Here is a 20,470-nt window from a genome sequence, read left to right as displayed (position 1 = left end):
ACAGCGATGAAAATTAGAATCTAAAATTTAAAATAGCTCAATAACATTATGATAAATTGTTGGTGGCATCATTCGACAATTCGGAATGACGCACAATATTATTCGTTTAAAAAAAAGAAAATTAACTTGCATATGTTTTTCAAAAAAAACTATATAATTTCATATATTGCTTTATTGTTATTATTATATTGTTCTTCAATATTATCAATTTTGTAGTTTGTGATAAAGATCTGTTCTTAAAATAAATTTAATCAAATATGTATAGGTTTTTTTTTTAAATCGTTTTGATAAAATTAATTATCAATATTATTATGAAAATGTAGTAAAATTGAGTTAAAACTTTTCTGTTGATTTTGCGTTCTTTGAAAACAATATTTATATATTGATGGAGAATAGTTTAATGACTTCGTTATCGATGTTGTTATTAATATTAAATTGTAGATTGTATTAGTAAACTACGCAATAATAGATGGAAAAATATTTATATTATTTATTCATTTATTTTAACAAAGGGTCTTGTCCTGCAAAACCTTTTTTTAAAGTGCGTTTTAGTACCAGCAGCTGTGAACGAAAGCTATTATTTTGCTACTTCAATATAACGAACGGTTCGATTAACTAATTAAAAAAAACGAGGTGAACTAAATATGGTTACAAAAGCACCAAAACAGAAAGATTCAGTAGAGTAACTGTCTGGTCAACCTGATCGCGGCGATCCATTGTTGTACCCACAATTAATGCATGAACTCTTTCTCTGGCTGTATAATTATACTTGGGAATATGAAGAAATAGATGCCAAAAAACCTGGGTTACTCTGTCTGTTATGCCGACGGTGTCAAGACTTAGGAAGACATTGGAATTATATCCATAGTCGGAGGCTGACAATCCATCATAAATGGGGGAGAAAGCAAGTATGCTACCGTCTGTCAAAGCGGAGGTTCTGCGTTTTACTTGCTAAGGAGGTCCTAAAACGAAATTTATATTACAGGAGGATTGTCAGCTTCTTTGTCAAGTGGTGATTAGTGTCAGATCCTGTCAGGTCACTTCTAGACTGACAATTGTGATGTATTCTATTCCTTTCTGAGTTTAGCAGCTTTAACACGCTCATCCAATCTTGCGAACCAGGGTAGGGAAGTGGTATTAACAACGTTGAAGGCTCTCTTCTCCTGGTTAGGTCCCTTCTACTACTAATTACGACTGTGACTAAATCAGTCTTCAAGTCCTGCGTTCGCATTAACTCTAAGGTCTAGTGGTTTAATACCACTAGTTAAAGACAAAGAAAGTAATTCTCATCCGAGAACTGTTGCCAAACTTTGCGGCAGGCAGACCTTCTCAATCAGTGTCAGGTGACACTGAAAGTTGTGGGAGATCTGCTGACTAGGCTTTGCAGTCTCAAAAGATATCCGATCAAATCCGGAGTAAAAAAAAAAAAAAAATCATTGTTAGGCATCACAAATAAATATTCACAATAACCGTTTTTAACCTCAGTAAATGTAGCCGAATATTTGCAAATTTTTCCCCTACCATTTTTGAAATCTAATAATGTTAAATCATAAAGTGATTATGGGTTGCCCTGAAAATTGGATGTACTCCCATCGTATCCTCTAATTTTTAGTTTGGTCTAAAATTTACTCTGATCTTAAACAGAGATGTGATAAGAGATATTTAGTTTAATTTGATAAATTGATGGTATTTAGGAGAGAAAACATACTAGCTAACCTCTTTTACAACAGAAATATTCCAAGGCTGTATTCCGCCTACATCTTTAGTGTCAGAGGTCATTTCGCCCCTCTCCGCCGTAGTTCTAAATTCCCTCTCATTCCACTATAAATTACAAAGATAACTTCTTTAATGTCCTCACTTTTAATATCATTCTTATGTAACTTCTTTTAGATTTCTTTTTATTTGAATACCAAATGAGAGAATAAAAAAAGAAGAGAAAATTGAAAGATTTGTTTCTTTTTATCTTAGTTGAAATTTTGGCATTCTGCTATTTGACGAATTATTCATTAGTTATTGTTATTGCATTTTACCATCATGTTATCCCACTCATATCTATACCACTGAACTATTTCTCTTGAAATAATAAATAAAAACCTGATTGGATATATTTTGTCCTTTACTTCCCTTTCAAGAGCCTGTCTAATTTAAACCCTTGATGGTAATTACTATAAAAGTAAACTTATTATCAACAGAACTTCTTCCAGATCTTTTAGTGAGTTGTTGGTCAAAAGCGGAATTCATGGATTGATCGAGTTATGAAGAAATGATATGAATTTTGGTTGAAACCATATTGATACTGTTAAGACTTTACCCTTAAGATTATTGTTTGTATTGTTCGGGCATCTGTATGTCTCAGATTAGTAGATTGTGATTCACTGCTTTTGTTTAAAAGTTACCTAAATGTAACTTAACATTTAATGTCCCTTCTGATTTTGTTTTTTGAATGCAGAACATTACGATTCCTTTGATTCTTCAGTGTCAAACCATTTATACAGAATTAATTACCTACGCACTGCTCAGCGATTCCATCTATTTCTTTTATCTTTCAAAAAGGTCCTCAGGAATCCTAGTACCATCTAGTGGTGCCCATTGTGGAGTGACCACCGTTTTCCAGTCCAAGGTTTATGCTGTTTACTGTTATGTATTTAGATGAGCTGAAGGAGTCTGCATTGGCATAGGAGGCTGCATTCTGTATTCTTGTCTTTTCACTTCCACACTGTTTTTAGCATGTTCTAGGAGACTAGAAAAGCTAGCAGCTTTTCTTCTAGTCTGTCAGGTTATGTGGGGATTTCGGATAATGAGGAGATTGATAAACTGGCCAAATTGGGAGCATTGCATCCATCCCCAATACAACTGTTGGCCTGTCTTTTGACACAGTTTGTATAAATCTGGTTTCCAGGCGTGGACAGCCTCGCAATCGTGGATTTTCGTCATATAAGAGCTTGGGCTGGTGCCGTTTCATGCTTAAAAGGTTGCTTTCTGGGATCGCCAAGAGAAACTTTGGATAATTGTAGGTCTTCGCTCCTCACTGACTACTAGTATTTCATTTCCCCTGATTTAGCACCAAAAGTAGGTTGTTATGACAATGTCTATGAGGAGAAAAATTGGAACTGAAGTAGAAACCAATTAAAATTACCTCGCTATGATAAAATACCAAAATTTTAGAACAATGTTGAAAAAATCGTGAAGAGAAAGACGTTTGAATGATTCGCATAAAATTTTTCCAACAGTTGAAATAAATCAGCGTAAATAAATTTTAATAATTTGCATTAAATTGAATGACGGTTTAACCTTGTTTCGTCATGACTCTGATTTAATTTAAATATTTAAATTAAAATCAAACTTTTCCAGAATTTTTAAATGCAAGGCCAAGTAGAAGTAGATACAATTGGAAGTAGATATTACTTAGACTATATAAGAGCGACTGTTTTTTCTTATGGAACTTGGTTTTTATGTTACAGGTAAAGGAGACGATAGGAGAAAACAACGAAACGATAGGTTCAGATTATTTTTCAACGTATCAGAAGTACCGAAAAATGAGAAAGTAACAGCAGCCGAATTAAAATTAACGGTATTAGGAGGTGAATTCGCTCAAAGAGTTTTAGTGCATGATATTGTGAGGCCTGGCGTAAAAGGAAAAAGGCCGCCATTGTTAAGGTTGCTTGATTCATCGAAAATTTCAAGAAAAGAAGGCGGTGCAGTAACTTTGGATGTACTACCAGCCGCAGAAAGATGGGCACTACATCCGAAACAAAATCACGGTCTACTAATTGAAGTGACCACGAAGAAAGGTGCAAGACCTCAAAAACCAAGTAAATTACGTATTAAACGTGATTTAAATGGCCATTCATTATTATTATACTTAGACGATGGTAAAATTCGCCAACCGAATTTAGAACAAATCTTATCTAGAACAAAACGTGCACAATCGTCGAAAAAACAGCGCAGAAAGGATGGACGAGATATTTGTAGAAGGCACGCTTTATATGTGGATTTTAAAGATGTTGGATGGGATGATTGGATAGTAGCGCCTCCTGGATATGACGCTTACTATTGCTATGGTGATTGCCCATTTCCATTGGCCGATCATCTAAATTCCACAAACCATGCTGTGGTGCAAACGTTAGTACACTCTGTCAATCCAAGCGTTGTACCTAAAGCATGTTGTGTACCTACCCAATTGTCTTCAATATCGATGTTATATGTTGACGATGAGAACATAGTTTTGAAGAACTATCAAGATATGGTGGTAGAAGGATGTGGCTGTAGATGAAACCTCTCCATCTTTTATCTGAAAACAAACAAAAATAATTCTATGCCTACTTTTTTATTTTTCTTGAATATTGTGATATTGTAAAGTGAATAGTCTTTATGTACTTGTAAATAGATTGTTGTATATTGTAAATAAATTGCGTTAAATTTAAGTAATAAAATAAATTTTTAACGGGTTAAATGAAAGAACCCATACAGTCATAGTATTAATTTCTTATAGTTTATTAAGCAACGCGAACGATAAATAAATATAATTTGTTAAAGAGGGCATATACAACTTTGTAATTCCAAAACATTTATTTGGCACAAAAACTTAAACATCTTGATAAAAAGATATTATTTAAAAAGCTACTTAAATATTCAGTAGTGGAGAAATTCCAAGGAGAAGTTTTATGGAGCGCTGCCATCTGGTTAGGTGTGTATTCCACAGAGAGAATGGTCATTTTGTTCATGTTTACAAGTTGGCCGGAATAGGAAATACATAAATACAGCCTACTTAAAAACACTAGGCAATCTCAATCCTTTTATCCAGCATCTACGACATAGTAGATTTATATCTACAAAGTTGGACAAAGAATGGGCACAGCCACATCCAAAACCTCCCAATACATGTTCAATAATATGGATGAAATATTTTTATTACAAGAAACATCTATTTATAATAATTGTTAAAACATTCCATAACAAGATACCTTACGGAGTGCCTTAAATTTAAGAATATATTAAGAACATTCTAGTATATTTATATGTAGGCAATTATTTACTTTATTTATGAATCAAATGAAAATACAAACAAATTAAATGCCCCTATTTACCACAGTAAATATTGTATACAAGAATAATGTGAATAGTCATTTAAAAGTCCACATATTTATTATAAATATATATATTTTTCTTCTGAAGTAAATATTTTGTAAATACTTTTGTAAATAGTTATTCAATATTGTAAAAAATTAAGTTGTAAAGTAGTAAATAGGTTGAAATGAGGAGAGAAAAATGTAATAAAATTAAAATTTAATTTTAAAGAGAACATACCTGTTTTTTTAACGCGCATGATACTATCATTATTTGGTCCAAATTATTTATTAATTCTCTCAGTGTACTGTTATCTTGTAATATGCGGCTAAAATTACTCTTTTTATGTTGTTTTATTTTTCTAAATTCCAATTATTAAAATAATATTGAAAACAAAAACAAATCCAAACCGGTACTTGTTTTAAATAAAAGAGAAAAGATTTTTTTATTTAAAAAAAATGCTTTCTTTTTTTCAAAAGTAACACCTGCACTAATTATCCTTATTCCTTTTAATTGGTTCCATTATATAAATACAAAAAAAATAACTAAACACCTTCTACTACAGCAAACAAAGGTAAGTCGAGACTAATAAAATTATATATTCAAATAAAATTGTAATTTAAATAATAAATCATATTTATTTACAACATTTTTGTTTACTACATATATATTTCTTGGAAATAAAAATTTCAAGTTAATAAAATATTTTAAAAAAAGAAAAAAAAAACTTCTTCATGTTACTAGTGAGTGTACCTGCACAACCGGTTGACCTACGTCAAAACTATAAGAGTTTTTTTAAGATATTTATTGCGTCAAAACTATGGAGTTTAAAAGTTATTTATCTCTGGAATTATACTGCAACTGGTGGAATGTCCTGATTTTTAAACATTCAACCAGAAATAAATCTTGATTGGACATTCGCATAACTTGCTTTTACTGCTATTTAAGTAATTAAATTTTCTTGCCTTAGACAATTTGTACAGAAAACTTCTTGGTTAGAAATTATGCAGAACTTGATAATAAGAAGCAAATGATTTCAGTAAGGAGTAGTTTTAGCAGAAAAATATTTAAACATTTTGGCGCTGCACTTGGTGTCTGATAGTAACACCAAGGGAAATCTGATGATAGTTTTGTTTTAAATAAGGATAAGAAGCCCTCCAAAAACTTAATTAAGTTTACAATTTTCATTAATGATTAATATTGGAAAGTAAAACTGATTAAAATGTTCATGTTTTGTGACAGCGCTTCCAGGTTATTCCGAGCATAAAAAATTTGTATAAAATAATTAGATTTCAAGAAGATTTACCAATTCAAATTATGATCAGTCAGTCATTATGCTGACGAGTATTGTTTATTGCTACACCTTTTTTTATAGAGAATAGAATTTAATTTAGCCTCCCCACAGACCTGAATATTTCCTACATCAAATACTCAATCCTTTCCTGTTACAAAAAATTTCCCTAAATCACTATCACTCCACCTAAATCCTCTTTATCATGCAGCTAAACTAGCCTCACATCCCAGGAAATTCTAGTCGTCAGCTGAAGCGCCACAAGACCAGTGGCTCCAAGACCTCTTCAGCTTTCTGAATACGGCAAAGGAGGTGAGAAATAATAATAATAATATTTATTGCTTTTTAAGTTTACACTTTACAAGCAAGGAGTTGTATGTATTTGTGATTACAATAATGCTGAACTCAAAGTATTGAAAATAGATAATGGAATGCAGACAGCGCATGTACAATATAATAATAAAACATACAAAATTAAAGTAACTGCTTAAAAAATACAGAAAATACAAACAAAAGTAGGACACTTGATATCTAATAAAATCGAAATTAAGTAGAAAAGGAGGTGAGAAACCAAAGAATGGCTATAGGCAGACGAAGTTGGCAAGCAGATGCAATACGTTTCCAAAATTTTGAGAGACCTTTCATCTGGAATTCTAAAAAATGAATACATATTAAAAACAGAATTCTTCAGAGTCCTGCCCTTATTGTTGTTGACAACTAATCTAAGAATATTATTATTGTCATTATTCTGAGAATAAATGAGCTTCACGCATATAAAAAGGCTTTGAAATAGAACTTTTGTTTAGGATAATTCATTTGCATTTTCCTCATTTTCACATGTGCAGTTCAGTGCAAACCAAAAATAAAAGACACATCTTTTACTTTTCGTTCGCACTGAACTTTTTATTATTATTTAAAAAAAAAAAAACGTTTCAAGTTAAGCAAAGGAATCCTGTTAATAATAAGGGAGGCAAATATTTTAAATAAGAACAAATATCATCCACAAGTAGGAGTATTAAATTAACAATAAATTAATTGTACATATTAGGAACGAGTAGCATTATTGACAGAAAGATGAGCGAAAGAATCATTGGAATTCGAAAGAAATAAATTCTAGAATGCTGTAAAGTATAAAAAAAATTAATTGAAGGGTGAGTCCAGTTAATTGATAAGAATTAGTATTAATTAACGGTCTCTTACAATTATATCTCACCATAAATTCTCTCTTCTTTTTATGCTTTTTTTTACCATTCTTAAATAAATTAAACTAGCACCCATCAATTAATGTACATTTTTAAATTAATAGAGCTTTAAAATGATTATACACCAATTGGCTCTCACCATCATTTAAGGTTATAGTTTTTTATTAATTCTATTTAATTGTTCATGCTCTCGTAAAAGTTAAATTTTAGTAAAAAAGCAGTTCAAAACTATTGATTTCTTTGTTTTTATGGAAATAATTTTCACTCAAGTTTTATCGGAGTTGGATAGGTCTTCAAACATCTGCACACATAAAAAACAGATCTCCTCAGAGTCCTGCCCTTATTGTTGTTAACTACTAATCCAAGAATATTATTATTGTCATTATTCTGAGAATAAAAGAACTTCACGCATATAAAAGGGCTTTGGAAAAGAACTTTTGTTTAGGATAATTCATTTTGGGGCGGTTCTAGAGTAGGGGGAATTGTCTGAGCATCCCTCTTCATTTCATTGAATTAGGTATACAACGAGCTATAGGATACGAGTATGACATCTGAACATCAAATTTTCATGTTGCTTGATACAGCACAAAATGAATTCTAATTTGCTCATGGAAATAAATTCCAACGGATGTTGAAGTTCAGGTGACCCTGATTCAGGCGAAGTGTTGGTCAAAATTGAAGTAACTCTTGCACTTTAAGACGGAGACTTGAACCCAGTGCAACTTAGTCTGATTCCAAGTATTGGTCCAGTATGTTAGAAGTTGACAGTAAAGCATTTTAAGTACAATATTGTGCTCCAACTTCATATTAAATATTATGAAATTTTGTTGATTGATTTTTTTTCCTGACTTTTAATTCCAAAGAAAAAATTATACTTTTTTATCATCCACATCAGATTCTCTATTTTTTTCTATTCTATTCCATTCTCTATTCTCTTTTCTAAGGGTAAAGTATGTTAGCTAAAGTTATGAGCGATTTTTTAACACTTTGATTGTTACTTGAAGAAAAATCGGGTTTAAATAAAAGTTAACTTCCAGAAAATGAGTCCACTATCTAGACTCATTAGGAAAGTAGTGTATTAGGAGATCTTTCGTTCGTAGGTTCTTAGATTTATTGTTTATAATTCGTTTTTTATACGGTAAATCAACAACATAAAATAAATTTTGTTAAAAAAAACTGGATCTCGAAAGATATTGAATGGATTTATTACAATCACTAACAAACTAAAAAACGATAGAAAAAGCTATCATAAATTATTATATAAGCAAAAAATTGATAATATTTATGACGCAGAAGTTATTGTTATTAACTTTTTCACCGCTTGATAAATCAAACCATATAGTGGAATTACAGAAGTCATTCATTATTAGCAAATATTATAAATATTAGGTGTTTGAACAGTATTAAGTTTTGTTTGATAAATAATCTTTAGATTTTTTTTTATTTCAAGGAATAAATTATAGAGTCTTTCAGATACATATTACATTTTAGCATTTACTAAGATTAGTTTGTGGAACAAATTCAATCAAGTTTTTGTCAAGATTTGTTAAAGAGGTTAGTGTCTCAAAAACTTGGCTCTTTAATTTGTCCTCACCATCCATATTTTTTTTTTCTACCAAGATGAGGGACTTTAAGAGTTTGCTGAAAAAAAACCAAACAAACAAACAAAACAAAAAAGAGCCCGTGCCGAGCATTCTTGATGTAAAAGTGACTTTACAATAAACTGTTTAGTCTCAACAAACCAGGCACCGGACAAGCTTCTAGCACCTGGATAGGGGCCTCCACAGGTGTTAATTTTCTCTCTCCTCATACAGTATTAAAGAAAAGTTATGTGAAACAATAACCATTATTAGTAGAAGAATTAGGTACCGCAGCTTTATGAAAGAACTAAATATTAATACTGATTTTTTTTTTATTAAAACATTTCATTGTATTTTCTTTACAACTGTCGAGAATTAAGTCATTCCACAAGTAAATAGGCTAAGTTTAAAGTCATGAGAGAAGTCTCAGTAAAAGAAATATTTATTTACGAATTCTCATCGCTGAGGAAATCGCACGGCCAGCGCCGCCTCAGTTGGCAAATGCAATTTTCGTGAAGAGGAACTCATCTCTTCTGAATGATGAATTGAGCTGATGATTGGATGTATTTTTTTTTATTGCAGGGAGATGAATGGTTAACTTCTTGATGAATATGATTCATCTATGGTTGTGATAGATATAGCAATAGTTATTTGGTGAAGAATTTCTGACTCTAATAATGCAAATTGGTAAGAATTATGTTGTAAATTATTTATTTTTGTGACTGCCATGTTTTAATAAGAAAGTACTGCATTATTCATGAAAATCTGACCATAATGAATTTAGTATTCCAGATGGTAAAGATTATTTTAGAAACAATTCTAAATTGGTTGAAATAATGTATAATTTATATAAATAAATATAATATTTGCTTACATAATTATCATAAATATATACTTCAAATCTCTTCTGTGACAAACCAGTGACTCAAAATGGTCTTTTTGTTATTTTATTTCTATAATTTGTCTCAGAAAACGAAAAAGTACTATAACATTATGTAAATATCAAAGAAATATTTTTATATAAATTTTTTTCAACGCGCATCTGAGATCGTTAATGCCCAGATTCCTTTCCATCAGGGCACCAGACTGTCCTCTCTTTACAGAGACTAAGGCCTTCAACGAAGAGTAAGCTGTATTTCTAGGAAAAGAAATTTAAGAGCAGCTAACTGAACACGAATATGGACCCTGAGAAAGACCAGTTGCATTATCACCACGGATACATGGATTCATTAGGATTTTCCTTGACTTACCGCCGTCAATTAATGTCACTTAACATGCATTTGATATGGTAAGCCAAGATAACCTTAATTGCTTCCTAGCTGTCAGAGTAAATGACAATCATTCAGTTGTTCTTCGATCTTTTTTTAAAAAAAAACCTTTTACAATAAAAACTTCCACAAACTTAGCTTGAAGAACTGTGTCAAAATAGCCTAGGCCATTCGAAAAGTGAGTTCGCAAACATTAGGTAGATGATTCAACATTAGATTTGTCGATAGAATTAGTTTACTTCACAGGAGACACAGATTTGGCAAAGCATAAATTTAAAATATATATTAAATTAAGCAATTTTTGGCAAGAATTCTGAATTCTTGTGCGATTTGCACCGCGGCACAGATTATTTGGTGAATGATAAAGAATGAACAAAGTCCGTCCGTATTTCCAGCAATTTAGTAAGTAAAAGATTTAATATTTATTTCTCCATATTACAAGTCTTAATAGATCCTCTAGTTATTTCTTTAAAGAACTTTCCTGAAAATCACCTCAACACTTCTTACTCTCATCTGAAGCTTAATGCATGCGGATGATATAAATCATTGACTTTAAAATCATCCGAAACTTACTTGCCCTTGTTTTTCTATTCTCTAAAACTATTCCAGTTGCAACAATTTTAGCAAATATAAAGAAACTTGACTTATTGACCCTGAAATGGAATGTATCATAGCCCTGGCAATTATAATTGATAAAAAAGATAGATCTAAAGAAAAATCAAGAGAGGTTAATTGCCGTACAAGTGGCTTATATTCATTCATCTGCCCAACTAAGAAAGTGGAAGTGGGACGAAGAGATAATTCGGAAGATAAGATATCTTAGCTAGCTTTTTTAAAATAAAGAATTCGAAGAGTATTTTAATTTTGCAAATTTAGGTTTCCTTTGAGCTAAGTAAAAGTTTAAAATAAAGGAATTTTCACAAGAAACGATGAATAAGTAGTTTCCTGGAAAAAGAATGTATAATTTCCTTTCAATTGTTTGGAGAGTTGAGGAAAAAGAAGCAATTGCGCAAAATAGGATCAAAGAGATGCCAAATTCTCTTCTCGTTTGTTGAATGTTTAAGACTTGTTAATTTTTTGTTAAAGATTTAGAAATGTTTATAAAATACCCGGACAGTACAAAAGTATTGGAATCAAGTGGAAACAAGCTCAACGATTTATATTTAAAGTTGTAGAATGATGGAGAGCAGAGAGGAGCGGCGGGTGCGCTCCCTGACGGTCGGTAGTGTTTATTTGCTTAGTGAAGAGGGAGTGCCAGAGGGACTAACCAGTAAGTATGAAGTGTTTGTGTTCTATTTAAGAAAGAGTTGTTAACTTTAGTGTTATATATTGTAAACATTGGCTACCTTAACACAAACATAGCCTGGATACTAACTAAACCCTCAACACCACTAACTTACAACACTAGTTGCAAAATTTTAAAAATATCTCCTGCTGTTTATTTCGCTTCTAGGAAATACACAATATACAAAATTTATTTTTGTAAATCGTTTATTTTATATTGGCTACGTTACTAAAAGATCAATTCATTTTGAAGAAAATGTTTAATATTCATTAATTGATAATAAGATTGAGAATTAAGACTGTCTAAAAAGTTTCAAAACAATTATTTCATTGCTCATGATGATATTAATAAGAGGCAATGGAAGGTTAAAATTACATTTACTGCCAAATGTAATTAACCAACAAAGATGATTGACAAGAAATATCTAAAGAAATTAGGCTTTACCGCCAGTTAAAATAAAGTATATTATGAGATGGACGGTAAAGATTCTGTGGCGACAGTTGGTTGATTGATTTTATCTCAATCCGGAGAAATTATTTTAAAAAATTTCAGGAAAAACAATCGGTCAGACGTGACATCTTCTTTGGATCGCCAGTTTTCAATCTTTAGACAAAGGGCTTCAGCAATTTCAACTATAGAGTATTATACCTAAATTTTGAAGTAGCTCATAACAGGCAAAGAATTTTAAGCCAGCTAAAATGAAGAAAAGTATTGTTCAACTTTAAAGGTATGAAGGTAGAATAAATTCATTTAAATCCTGTTTCTCTTCTTGTAACCTGAGCCCATCCACGGCCACATGATGATCTGCCGTTCAAAAGAGCCTTGCGCAGACTTCAGGCAAGTCCGTCGGGCCATCATTAACCAACACCGGATAAATACCTAGCTTTTCTACTGCTTCCCCACATAGATTTGGCAGACGGTGCCAAACACTTAAGGTATTGCTGCTGGAAATCTTGGTCTCTAACCACCAGAAGTTAGTTACAGCCACAGTCTTTGGCAGAGTAGGTAGGATTAAGCTGCTTTTCTTGACCAAAAACTTCCATCTCTTAACCCTTTGCTGTTCCTGACCAACTTGTTCATCGTCGACAAATTAAATAACATTCTTGACGTGATGAGCAGTTCTTGATGTTAAAGCTTTGCCAGCTCATCTACCTTCTGATTTCCTTGATGTCTCAGTGTCCACTACAGAAAGACTGATGTTCTTTTCTTTTTTGGGTTGTCAACAGGCGTTGGAAAAAAGATAACGAGTCATCATTCTTAAATGTTTTTCTGAACTTGGTGCCTGAATCGCTGCAGTTGAGACCGATAGAAACGCGATCTCTTTTAATTCCGGGAGTGATTAAGATATTGCTCTCGACACCATTTATGATTTTCATTTAAAACTTTTTGAAGTAAATTATTGATCCCTAAGTGTATAGTTAAGAAAACTTTTGAAAATTGTTAATAATTATCAGCGCTTCTAAATTCCATCTTCTAATAACTTTGAAGAGATTTTATTATAAATATAGAAAGATAAAGTTTAGCCGATAGTATAAGGTGTTGATAATCATAAAATTAAACCAGTCAGAAATGTTTTTCTTGGGTAGTGCTGAATATTTGGAAAGTCTTCACTTTCAAATGTCTGTTCACAAAATTTTTTTGCCAAAGACTGAATGTTCTAATTGTGAAAAGGAACAAGTATTCAACGTCCATTGTTTAATATTATAAAAGAAAATCAGGCATAAACTTGCATAAAGAAATTAAATTTTCTTGAAAATAGAAATTGTACGCAAAAAGTCTTTAAGTCAACATTGTACCTTTAATGATAATATTGTTGAAGGAAATGTGATGTTACAGCTTCCACAAAATCAATCTAAAATCATATTTGCGGAGAAAATAAAGTGATAGACCTGACACATGCTAGGTCAAGTACAAATGAAACCCTTTAGTGGTTGTTCAGAAAATTACAAAGTACTCGAAAAAGCCCTTTCTAATTCAATCGCTCTCTTTCGGTTTATATTCTGAATTTTGGGTACACATTTTATGCTTTTAATTACTATTTTATTTTAACACCGTAAAATATATGAAGTACACGTTAAAAAAAGGTATCTTCATTTTACAAGAACTCGGCTAAAATTGGCAACACAGTTTAGCAACTGAAGAATGTAGAAAGAGTATTAAATATAATTTAGTTGAATAAAGTTCTTGTAAAGATATAATTGACGATCAAATATCACTGTTGTAAGTATTCAGATGGAATTTTAAAATATCTAAATTTATTTCAAGAAACGAATAAAAAAAGGAAGAAAAATAAGAGATGAGAGAGAGGAAGGAATGGAAACGGAGCTGAAGAAGATGTCTTGGCTGCTGGTTAAATTGGGATGGCCAGATACGATCTCCAGGTGGCCTCCATTCTATAGATTCTATCTCCTACAACTAACATAGGACAATTACTTTTTTAAAGCTATGCCCCTATATAAATCTTACAAGTCCCCTACATATGCATTTAGACAACTGGTCGTGTTCAAAATTTAATTTACTGATATTTCTTTTATTTTGATTCCTTTTTTTTTTAATGAAAAGAAAGAAAAATTCCTTGCGCATGTATCTTGAAGTCAAATATTTATTAAGTCATAACGGGCAACCTTTCACAATATATATTTATCGTTTTGATACACATCTTTACAATTTTATTTTGCTTTAATTTTGTGAAAAAATGTTTTAAAAGAAAATACATTTCACACAACATCAGTTTGGAAGTAGAAATTTTAAAACGTTCTTAAACGATGGGGTATAGCTAATTTATAAATTCAATTGTCAAGGCGTTTCTAAGACATTCCTCATAAGATATATTTTGAAAATGAAGTAAATAAAAAATGGAGCTCGGAGATAATAGGAGATTGCTTCTCTTTTATGACTGCCGTTTAGCATGATTATATTTTTGCCTAAATTAAGCTGCTGGAATAATATAAATTAAGATCTGAAAAGAAAGATCCTGAGTTAGGTAAAATTATATCCTGAGGAATGTTTGTCAGTAAGTATACATCAGTAGCAATCGAAATCGAATAGTTTGGTTGAATCCACATTTTTTCAAATGTTTGTAATCTTTTCTAAGCTTTCCTATTCAATATTTTCTTGTTACATCGCTTTCCTTTTAGAATTATTATCTGGCATATCCACCAAAAAACACCAACCAACCTTGTTAAGAAAGAAATAGAAAAACTTAGTTACAATGACCGCCAAATCAATGGTGTTCTCAATACTATCAACAAGGCATCGCTACCGTTATTTTTTTGTAGACCTTGAGCCACACCCTTAAAATGACCAAATATTCTAAGCAAAAAACTCAAACAAGTAAGTAAAGTAAAGTAATTTCCCATTTTTTCAGGCGGGCTTAACGTCCAACTACCAATTAGGTATCGTGGACGGAGGCGACTAGCAAACATACTTTACTGTAAATTTCTTTTATTGTATCAAGGTAGCCGAGCGGTTAGAGTCGAAAACTCAAACAAACAGCACTCTAAACAAAATATCAAAAATGATTATAAGAGAAGAGAATGAGTTCAATACAAACGATTGTAGTACAGCAAGACATGTTGCAAATAATCACCTCGTTGCATTAAATGCGCAGGTCCACTTGCAAGTGAAGATTTTGTTAAATCAAGAGTCAAATTCCAGCTAAATGCGTTTTGTGCCATGAAGACCACCAAGCTCTCGTTACAGACAACACTGTCCATCAACGGACAGTGAGCTGTAAGAAGCTCCTAGGGAGAGAAAATCTAAGGGCCAGCAGCTGGAGTCGAACCCGGAACTTCCGCGTGGGAATGCAATAAGCTAACCGCAAAGCTAATCCGTTACCTATCAAAGATTCCACATGTTATCCAATCATCACAATCCTCTTGAACACAGCTTTAAAGCCTAACCTTACCCCAATACTTCAGTTAGATGATTGAAGGGCCAGTGGCCTCGTGATCATCTGCATTAATTCTAAGACTATGAAGCGATATTACTGGATATCTTCTTCAAATGTGATTCACGTTATTTATTCTATAACATAGTTCAAGTTTCTATTCAATTAAGGTGAGCTTGACAGTATTCTTCAAATCTCTTTTGTAAGGTTTACCTGTCTTAATGTAGAATTACTAAAGCTCGATTTCTCCGCTAGTTTATTTCTACAGTATGTCTAATTTTGCAAGTAGCTTCCAGGTCTATTATAATCTAAAAATCACACATTATTGGTAAATGCTAAAAACATCGAAGTGCAATTACTTCATCACTTTACATTTACCAACTTTCAGTTTCACTAACTGCCTGACAAACTTCAAATAGCAAAAATACTGTTGAGTTTTACATTGTTAAAAGATGCGGGTCGATTGTGGAGAGAATACAAACGAACTCTACTTGAATTATAATTTGCGGTTTGAGAGTAAGGTGGAACGTTTGCAATGTAAATTCTGAAGCATATTCGGCCACAAAGATTGTCCTGAGTAATAACACCTGTCACCTCTGAATAAACAGAATATAAATGTGATGTTCACTGACATAACCAAACCATCATTGAAAATAAATAATGAGTGCAGGGAAAAAGGTTGTTGAAATTCACCAATAATTTCCGAACTTAAGTCGTAGTTCTAAAATTAGAAGTCAAGTCTGTTTATATTTAAATTTAACTTACATTCAATCACATATACTTGTTGCCAATAGTAGCTGTAATTTCAATCATTTAAAAAGGAAGTTAAAAAAAAAAACAGATTTAATGTGCTTATTCTTGTCTTGATGTTTACACACATCCAGTTCCTCAATATCTAGATTCCTTCATATTAAGTTTGTCAACAAACACAGTAAACGTGAGGTCAAAACTTCTCTGCAGCTTGTAAATATAATAAATTAAAAATAAATATGTTAAAAAAGCTCAACTGTATAAGTTCTACCTCCAAAGAATTGTTTAAATTAGTAAAAAGGCCGCAAAAAAGTTAACCCAGACCTTGCTTTGTCCCAAATCTAGTCAACAAATTTTGGTCACCCATTTCAAGTAACTTTGAAACCAGGGACTAAGTTGGTTCTAGGCTGAACCTTACATACACAAAACAAAAGGATCAATCTGGTTTACAGATGGTTTGTGAATCGGGAACATTGGGGTGAATACACTTGCTGAAAGTTCTTTTGGCAGCGGAAAATGTAGAATATTTTCGAAGTAGTTTTTTCTAAATATGTTATATAAAATTTAAACGTCTAACAAATAAAAAGAACGATAAATATTTAAATGACGTAGTTATAAAATAAAGCGGACATACTGATACAAAAAAAACTTTTATCAATTTCTATGGTATTATGTTATCCTACATCCTGAGATATTTAAAGTACTGCGGTACTGTTTTTATCATCTATTACATTGTCATTTTTCTATTTAAATGTTATTTTTAGCTTTCATATTTCCACCATAAGATTTATAATTTAGATAACTTATCTTTATGTTCCATTAATGTCAACACCAGCCTTAGAAGTTTAAGCGAGACAAAACGTTTGCATTACAGATCTTTAGTTTATATGAATGGCAATTTTTTTTATTTAATTTAAGGCAAGTGAACATCTGGGTTCATTGACGCGTTCAGAGCTTCATTCAGTGCCCTTTCAGCCTCTCTCGTTACAGAGTACACTGTTGATAGAGGTATAAATGTATTGAGAAGGTAATAAAGTATACCATATAACAACACAGTACAGAAATTAATCTAGTACATCACCAAGGTCCCAGAAATAAACACGATTTGAAAGACATTATTATCATCACTTTTGTTGAGATTACCATTCTCTGGTAGTGAAAACGAAATTCAAAAATAAGCAAGATCTGCCACTTTCTAGACGCCTGCGCACTGCCAGTATGCAGAGATTTCGAAAACGTTCATTTGAAAAGACAACGCTAATTTGTTTATTTTTTCTAGCAATATATTTATTGTTTTAGAAGTCGCAGTAAATTTTTTCAGGCAAAGCAGATATTCACCATTGATCTGTTCTTTCATGTTAAACTTCGAGGGCAAAAATTTATTTTCTGTCACACTAGCAAAAGCCATTAAAAGATTTAAAAAAACAAAAAAGAAAGATTAGTCACCTTTTCAACCATTCTGGCTCAATTAAAGTCAAATATTCTCTGTAAGATTTTACTTTATAGCCACGTTAAAATACTCAACAAATTCTTGTCTCCCATAGAAACATAAACTAAATCTCTAACGTCTAGGCTCATTATCCAACTCTATAACACAGTGACAACTAAACAACCATTACTGTCTAAACACTAATGGCTAATGTTACTATAAAGTTGCAAAAGTTAGTTTTAACACTTTAAAATTGAAGAGAAAACATGAGACAGTCCTGTTTTTATAATTTCTCTTAATGTAAATTATCAATTTAAATTCACAGTTTTACCAAATCCTATCCAAATGCTGTTTTTTTTTCTTTTCTTTTATTTATTTAAATATGTATGATAGATTTTAAAGAAAGAAGATAGGTTTGTATCTGTGCTGTAGGAACCCAATTTACAGTAAAAACCATTGCATTGTTTTCAAAATAACAGTGACAAAACTAAAAAGATCCGTAGGTCTTGACCAAAACTTTGGTAACTGGGTGAATAATTAAGATTAGCATCTCACAGGCGAATACCTTTCTTATTCATTATCTTGGCAAATAACTCCAACACATTGATTGGCCTACCTACATTTTTGACTTTAAAGTAAGTGAGTTCCTTCAGTAATTTTTTTTAAAAATAACTCATCTACAGAATTTCAACTAAAATTCAGAATCAAATATTAAAAATCACAACTGCGATATTTCAATTTTCAATGATCAAAAGAAGCTTTATTTGATGCAGAGTAACCTGTAACATCACTTTTTCATAAAAATTATCTGATTTCTGATTAGTGTACCTAAATTAAAGAAAATATTGATGTCAATTAAAGACTACTGAAATATTTGTGCAATGAATCAGAAACCAGGATAAGTTAAAGTTTTCTGAATGTTGGTCATGCGCTGTTAATTATAAATGTTTGTTCTAATCTAAGTATACATGCAGCTGTACAGCGAATAACTAGTATCTGATCTTTTCACTTGTTTTGCTAGTTCCATAATATTTCAAACTATATGAGCAAATATATGAGGTGTTAGATGTTTTGAAAAGATGGACGATTTTTCTGCTTTTGATAGAATGACAACGAGGGATAAACATCTTTTAGACTTGAATAATGGTTAAACTGGGGCAGTGACACCCAACGCTGGCAAATAAAAAGGAGAAAAATTATACTAATTTCCAACTTCGCTAAGTTAAAGCAAAATATTTATTATTTTTTTAAATGCGTTTTGTTTTCCTCATCTCCATAATTTACCTTGGACTTACTTTTTGCAAGGATGGTCTCTCAAAATTAGGTGGGCTCTATCAATAAATTGAGTTCATCTCGTTAAATTTACGAGTTCATCTGATTTACTCAAAAAATAGAATAGGCTTATTTCACAGACAAATTAACAAATTAACCAAAATAAGTCTGCAATTTCCAATTAATGAAATGAATAAATTAAAAGAAAAAGGCTTTTCTGCTTTGTTGAGGAAACTGCGGCACAAACAGAGTTTAGGGGCGAAGACAGTTCTGCCGGTTTCCAAATTTATTGTTGATAGAAAAATATTACAATGCTAATCCTATTTCCCGTTGAATCCTTCCGCGGCTTTCTAAATTCGACAAAATTTCTAAACTATCCAGAGAAATTAATTGATAGAATTAACAAGATTTTGAAATACTTAAATTTAAATCCGGGTATCCAAAATTGTTGGCCACAGAAGAAGATATCTGAACCCAGGTAACCCTGAATTTATCAAAATTTGCTTAAGTTATTAAAAGATTATCAAAAATCAAAGTTATTGAAATATTTTCTTCAACTTATTGAATGGAGCGTGGATTTAGTGCAACCACAATTTTATTAATTCAGTTTATTGGAAATACTAGAATGCGGCCAGCCTCCTAAGACCAGTGCTGCTGATCAAACCGGACCTCGGAGAATAATCTGGCCACGACTAGTTCATTCTTCTCACTAAAATAATTTTAATGATCTTATGTACAATGAAAATACTATTTCTAATTAATTATTTAGTATTATTTTGTTTAGTGATTCTTTGTTGGTTAAATTAAATCAAATTTAATTCTTTCATATTCCAAGGTGTTAATAGCTTATAGAAATCAAGTACCTTCGCCTTCCTTGTTTGTTCGACTTGCAGAGGAAGGTGAGTGTCTTCTTTGGGGAAAATGGAGGCGGAAAGCGAAAATAGTTTGGAATATCTATTTTTTTAGAATGCATAAATATTAATAAAAATGGATATTACGAATTCGAAGTGATTTATTTTAATATGGCGAGATGTCGGCTAGAAGCGCATGGACGAGGAAATTGAAAAAGAAGAACGAAGAAAGCAATTGGGTGGTGGTTAGAACAGAAGAAGTCAGAGAAGAGATATGTGCGGAGTAGCTTGGCCAGTGAAGTTGGTGCCTGAATGTCTCCCACGACCTCTTTGGGCCTCTTTAGGGCCTTAAGTTTTAGTAAAAAAAATAAAATAAAATAAAATAACAAAAAACAAAGGAGTAACAAGAGCGAGAGACAAAAGGCAGAGTATAGAAGATGTACACATATAAAGAGGCTGAAGGGGAGGGTGTGGTAAGAGAAGATCAGATGGTGCAAGTGAGAGAGATATTTCCAATTCGGTTGTCGGACGGTTATCATTGGCCGTTGGGCAGACCACCCAGCCAGTACCTGACTTAAAACAAACA

At 31.9% G+C, this 20,470-nt stretch overlaps 1 protein-coding gene across 2 annotated transcripts in view; it reads left to right on the top strand.

Moving 5' to 3' along the window:
- The window catches only part of dpp (decapentaplegic morphogen), a 50,448-nt gene extending 44,972 nt beyond the window's left edge, over positions 1-5,476 (top strand). For both annotated transcript variants that reach the window (XM_074122403.1, XM_074122404.1), the window contains exon 3: positions 3,462-5,476. In XM_074122403.1, coding sequence (XP_073978504.1) covers positions 3,462-4,273 — 812 coding nt within the window. In that variant the 3' untranslated portion in view covers positions 4,274-5,476. The remainder of the gene's footprint in view (positions 1-3,461) is intronic.
- The last annotated feature ends 14,994 nt before the right edge of the window (positions 5,477-20,470 follow it).

The sequence above is a fragment of the Rhodnius prolixus genome, unplaced genomic scaffold, assembly GCF_049639745.1.
Source record: "Rhodnius prolixus isolate KJV_2025 unplaced genomic scaffold, Rpr scaffold_8, whole genome shotgun sequence".
NCBI classification, from domain to species: domain Eukaryota; kingdom Metazoa; phylum Arthropoda; class Insecta; order Hemiptera; family Reduviidae; genus Rhodnius; species Rhodnius prolixus.
This window is presented reverse-complemented; position numbering and strand designations above follow the sequence as displayed.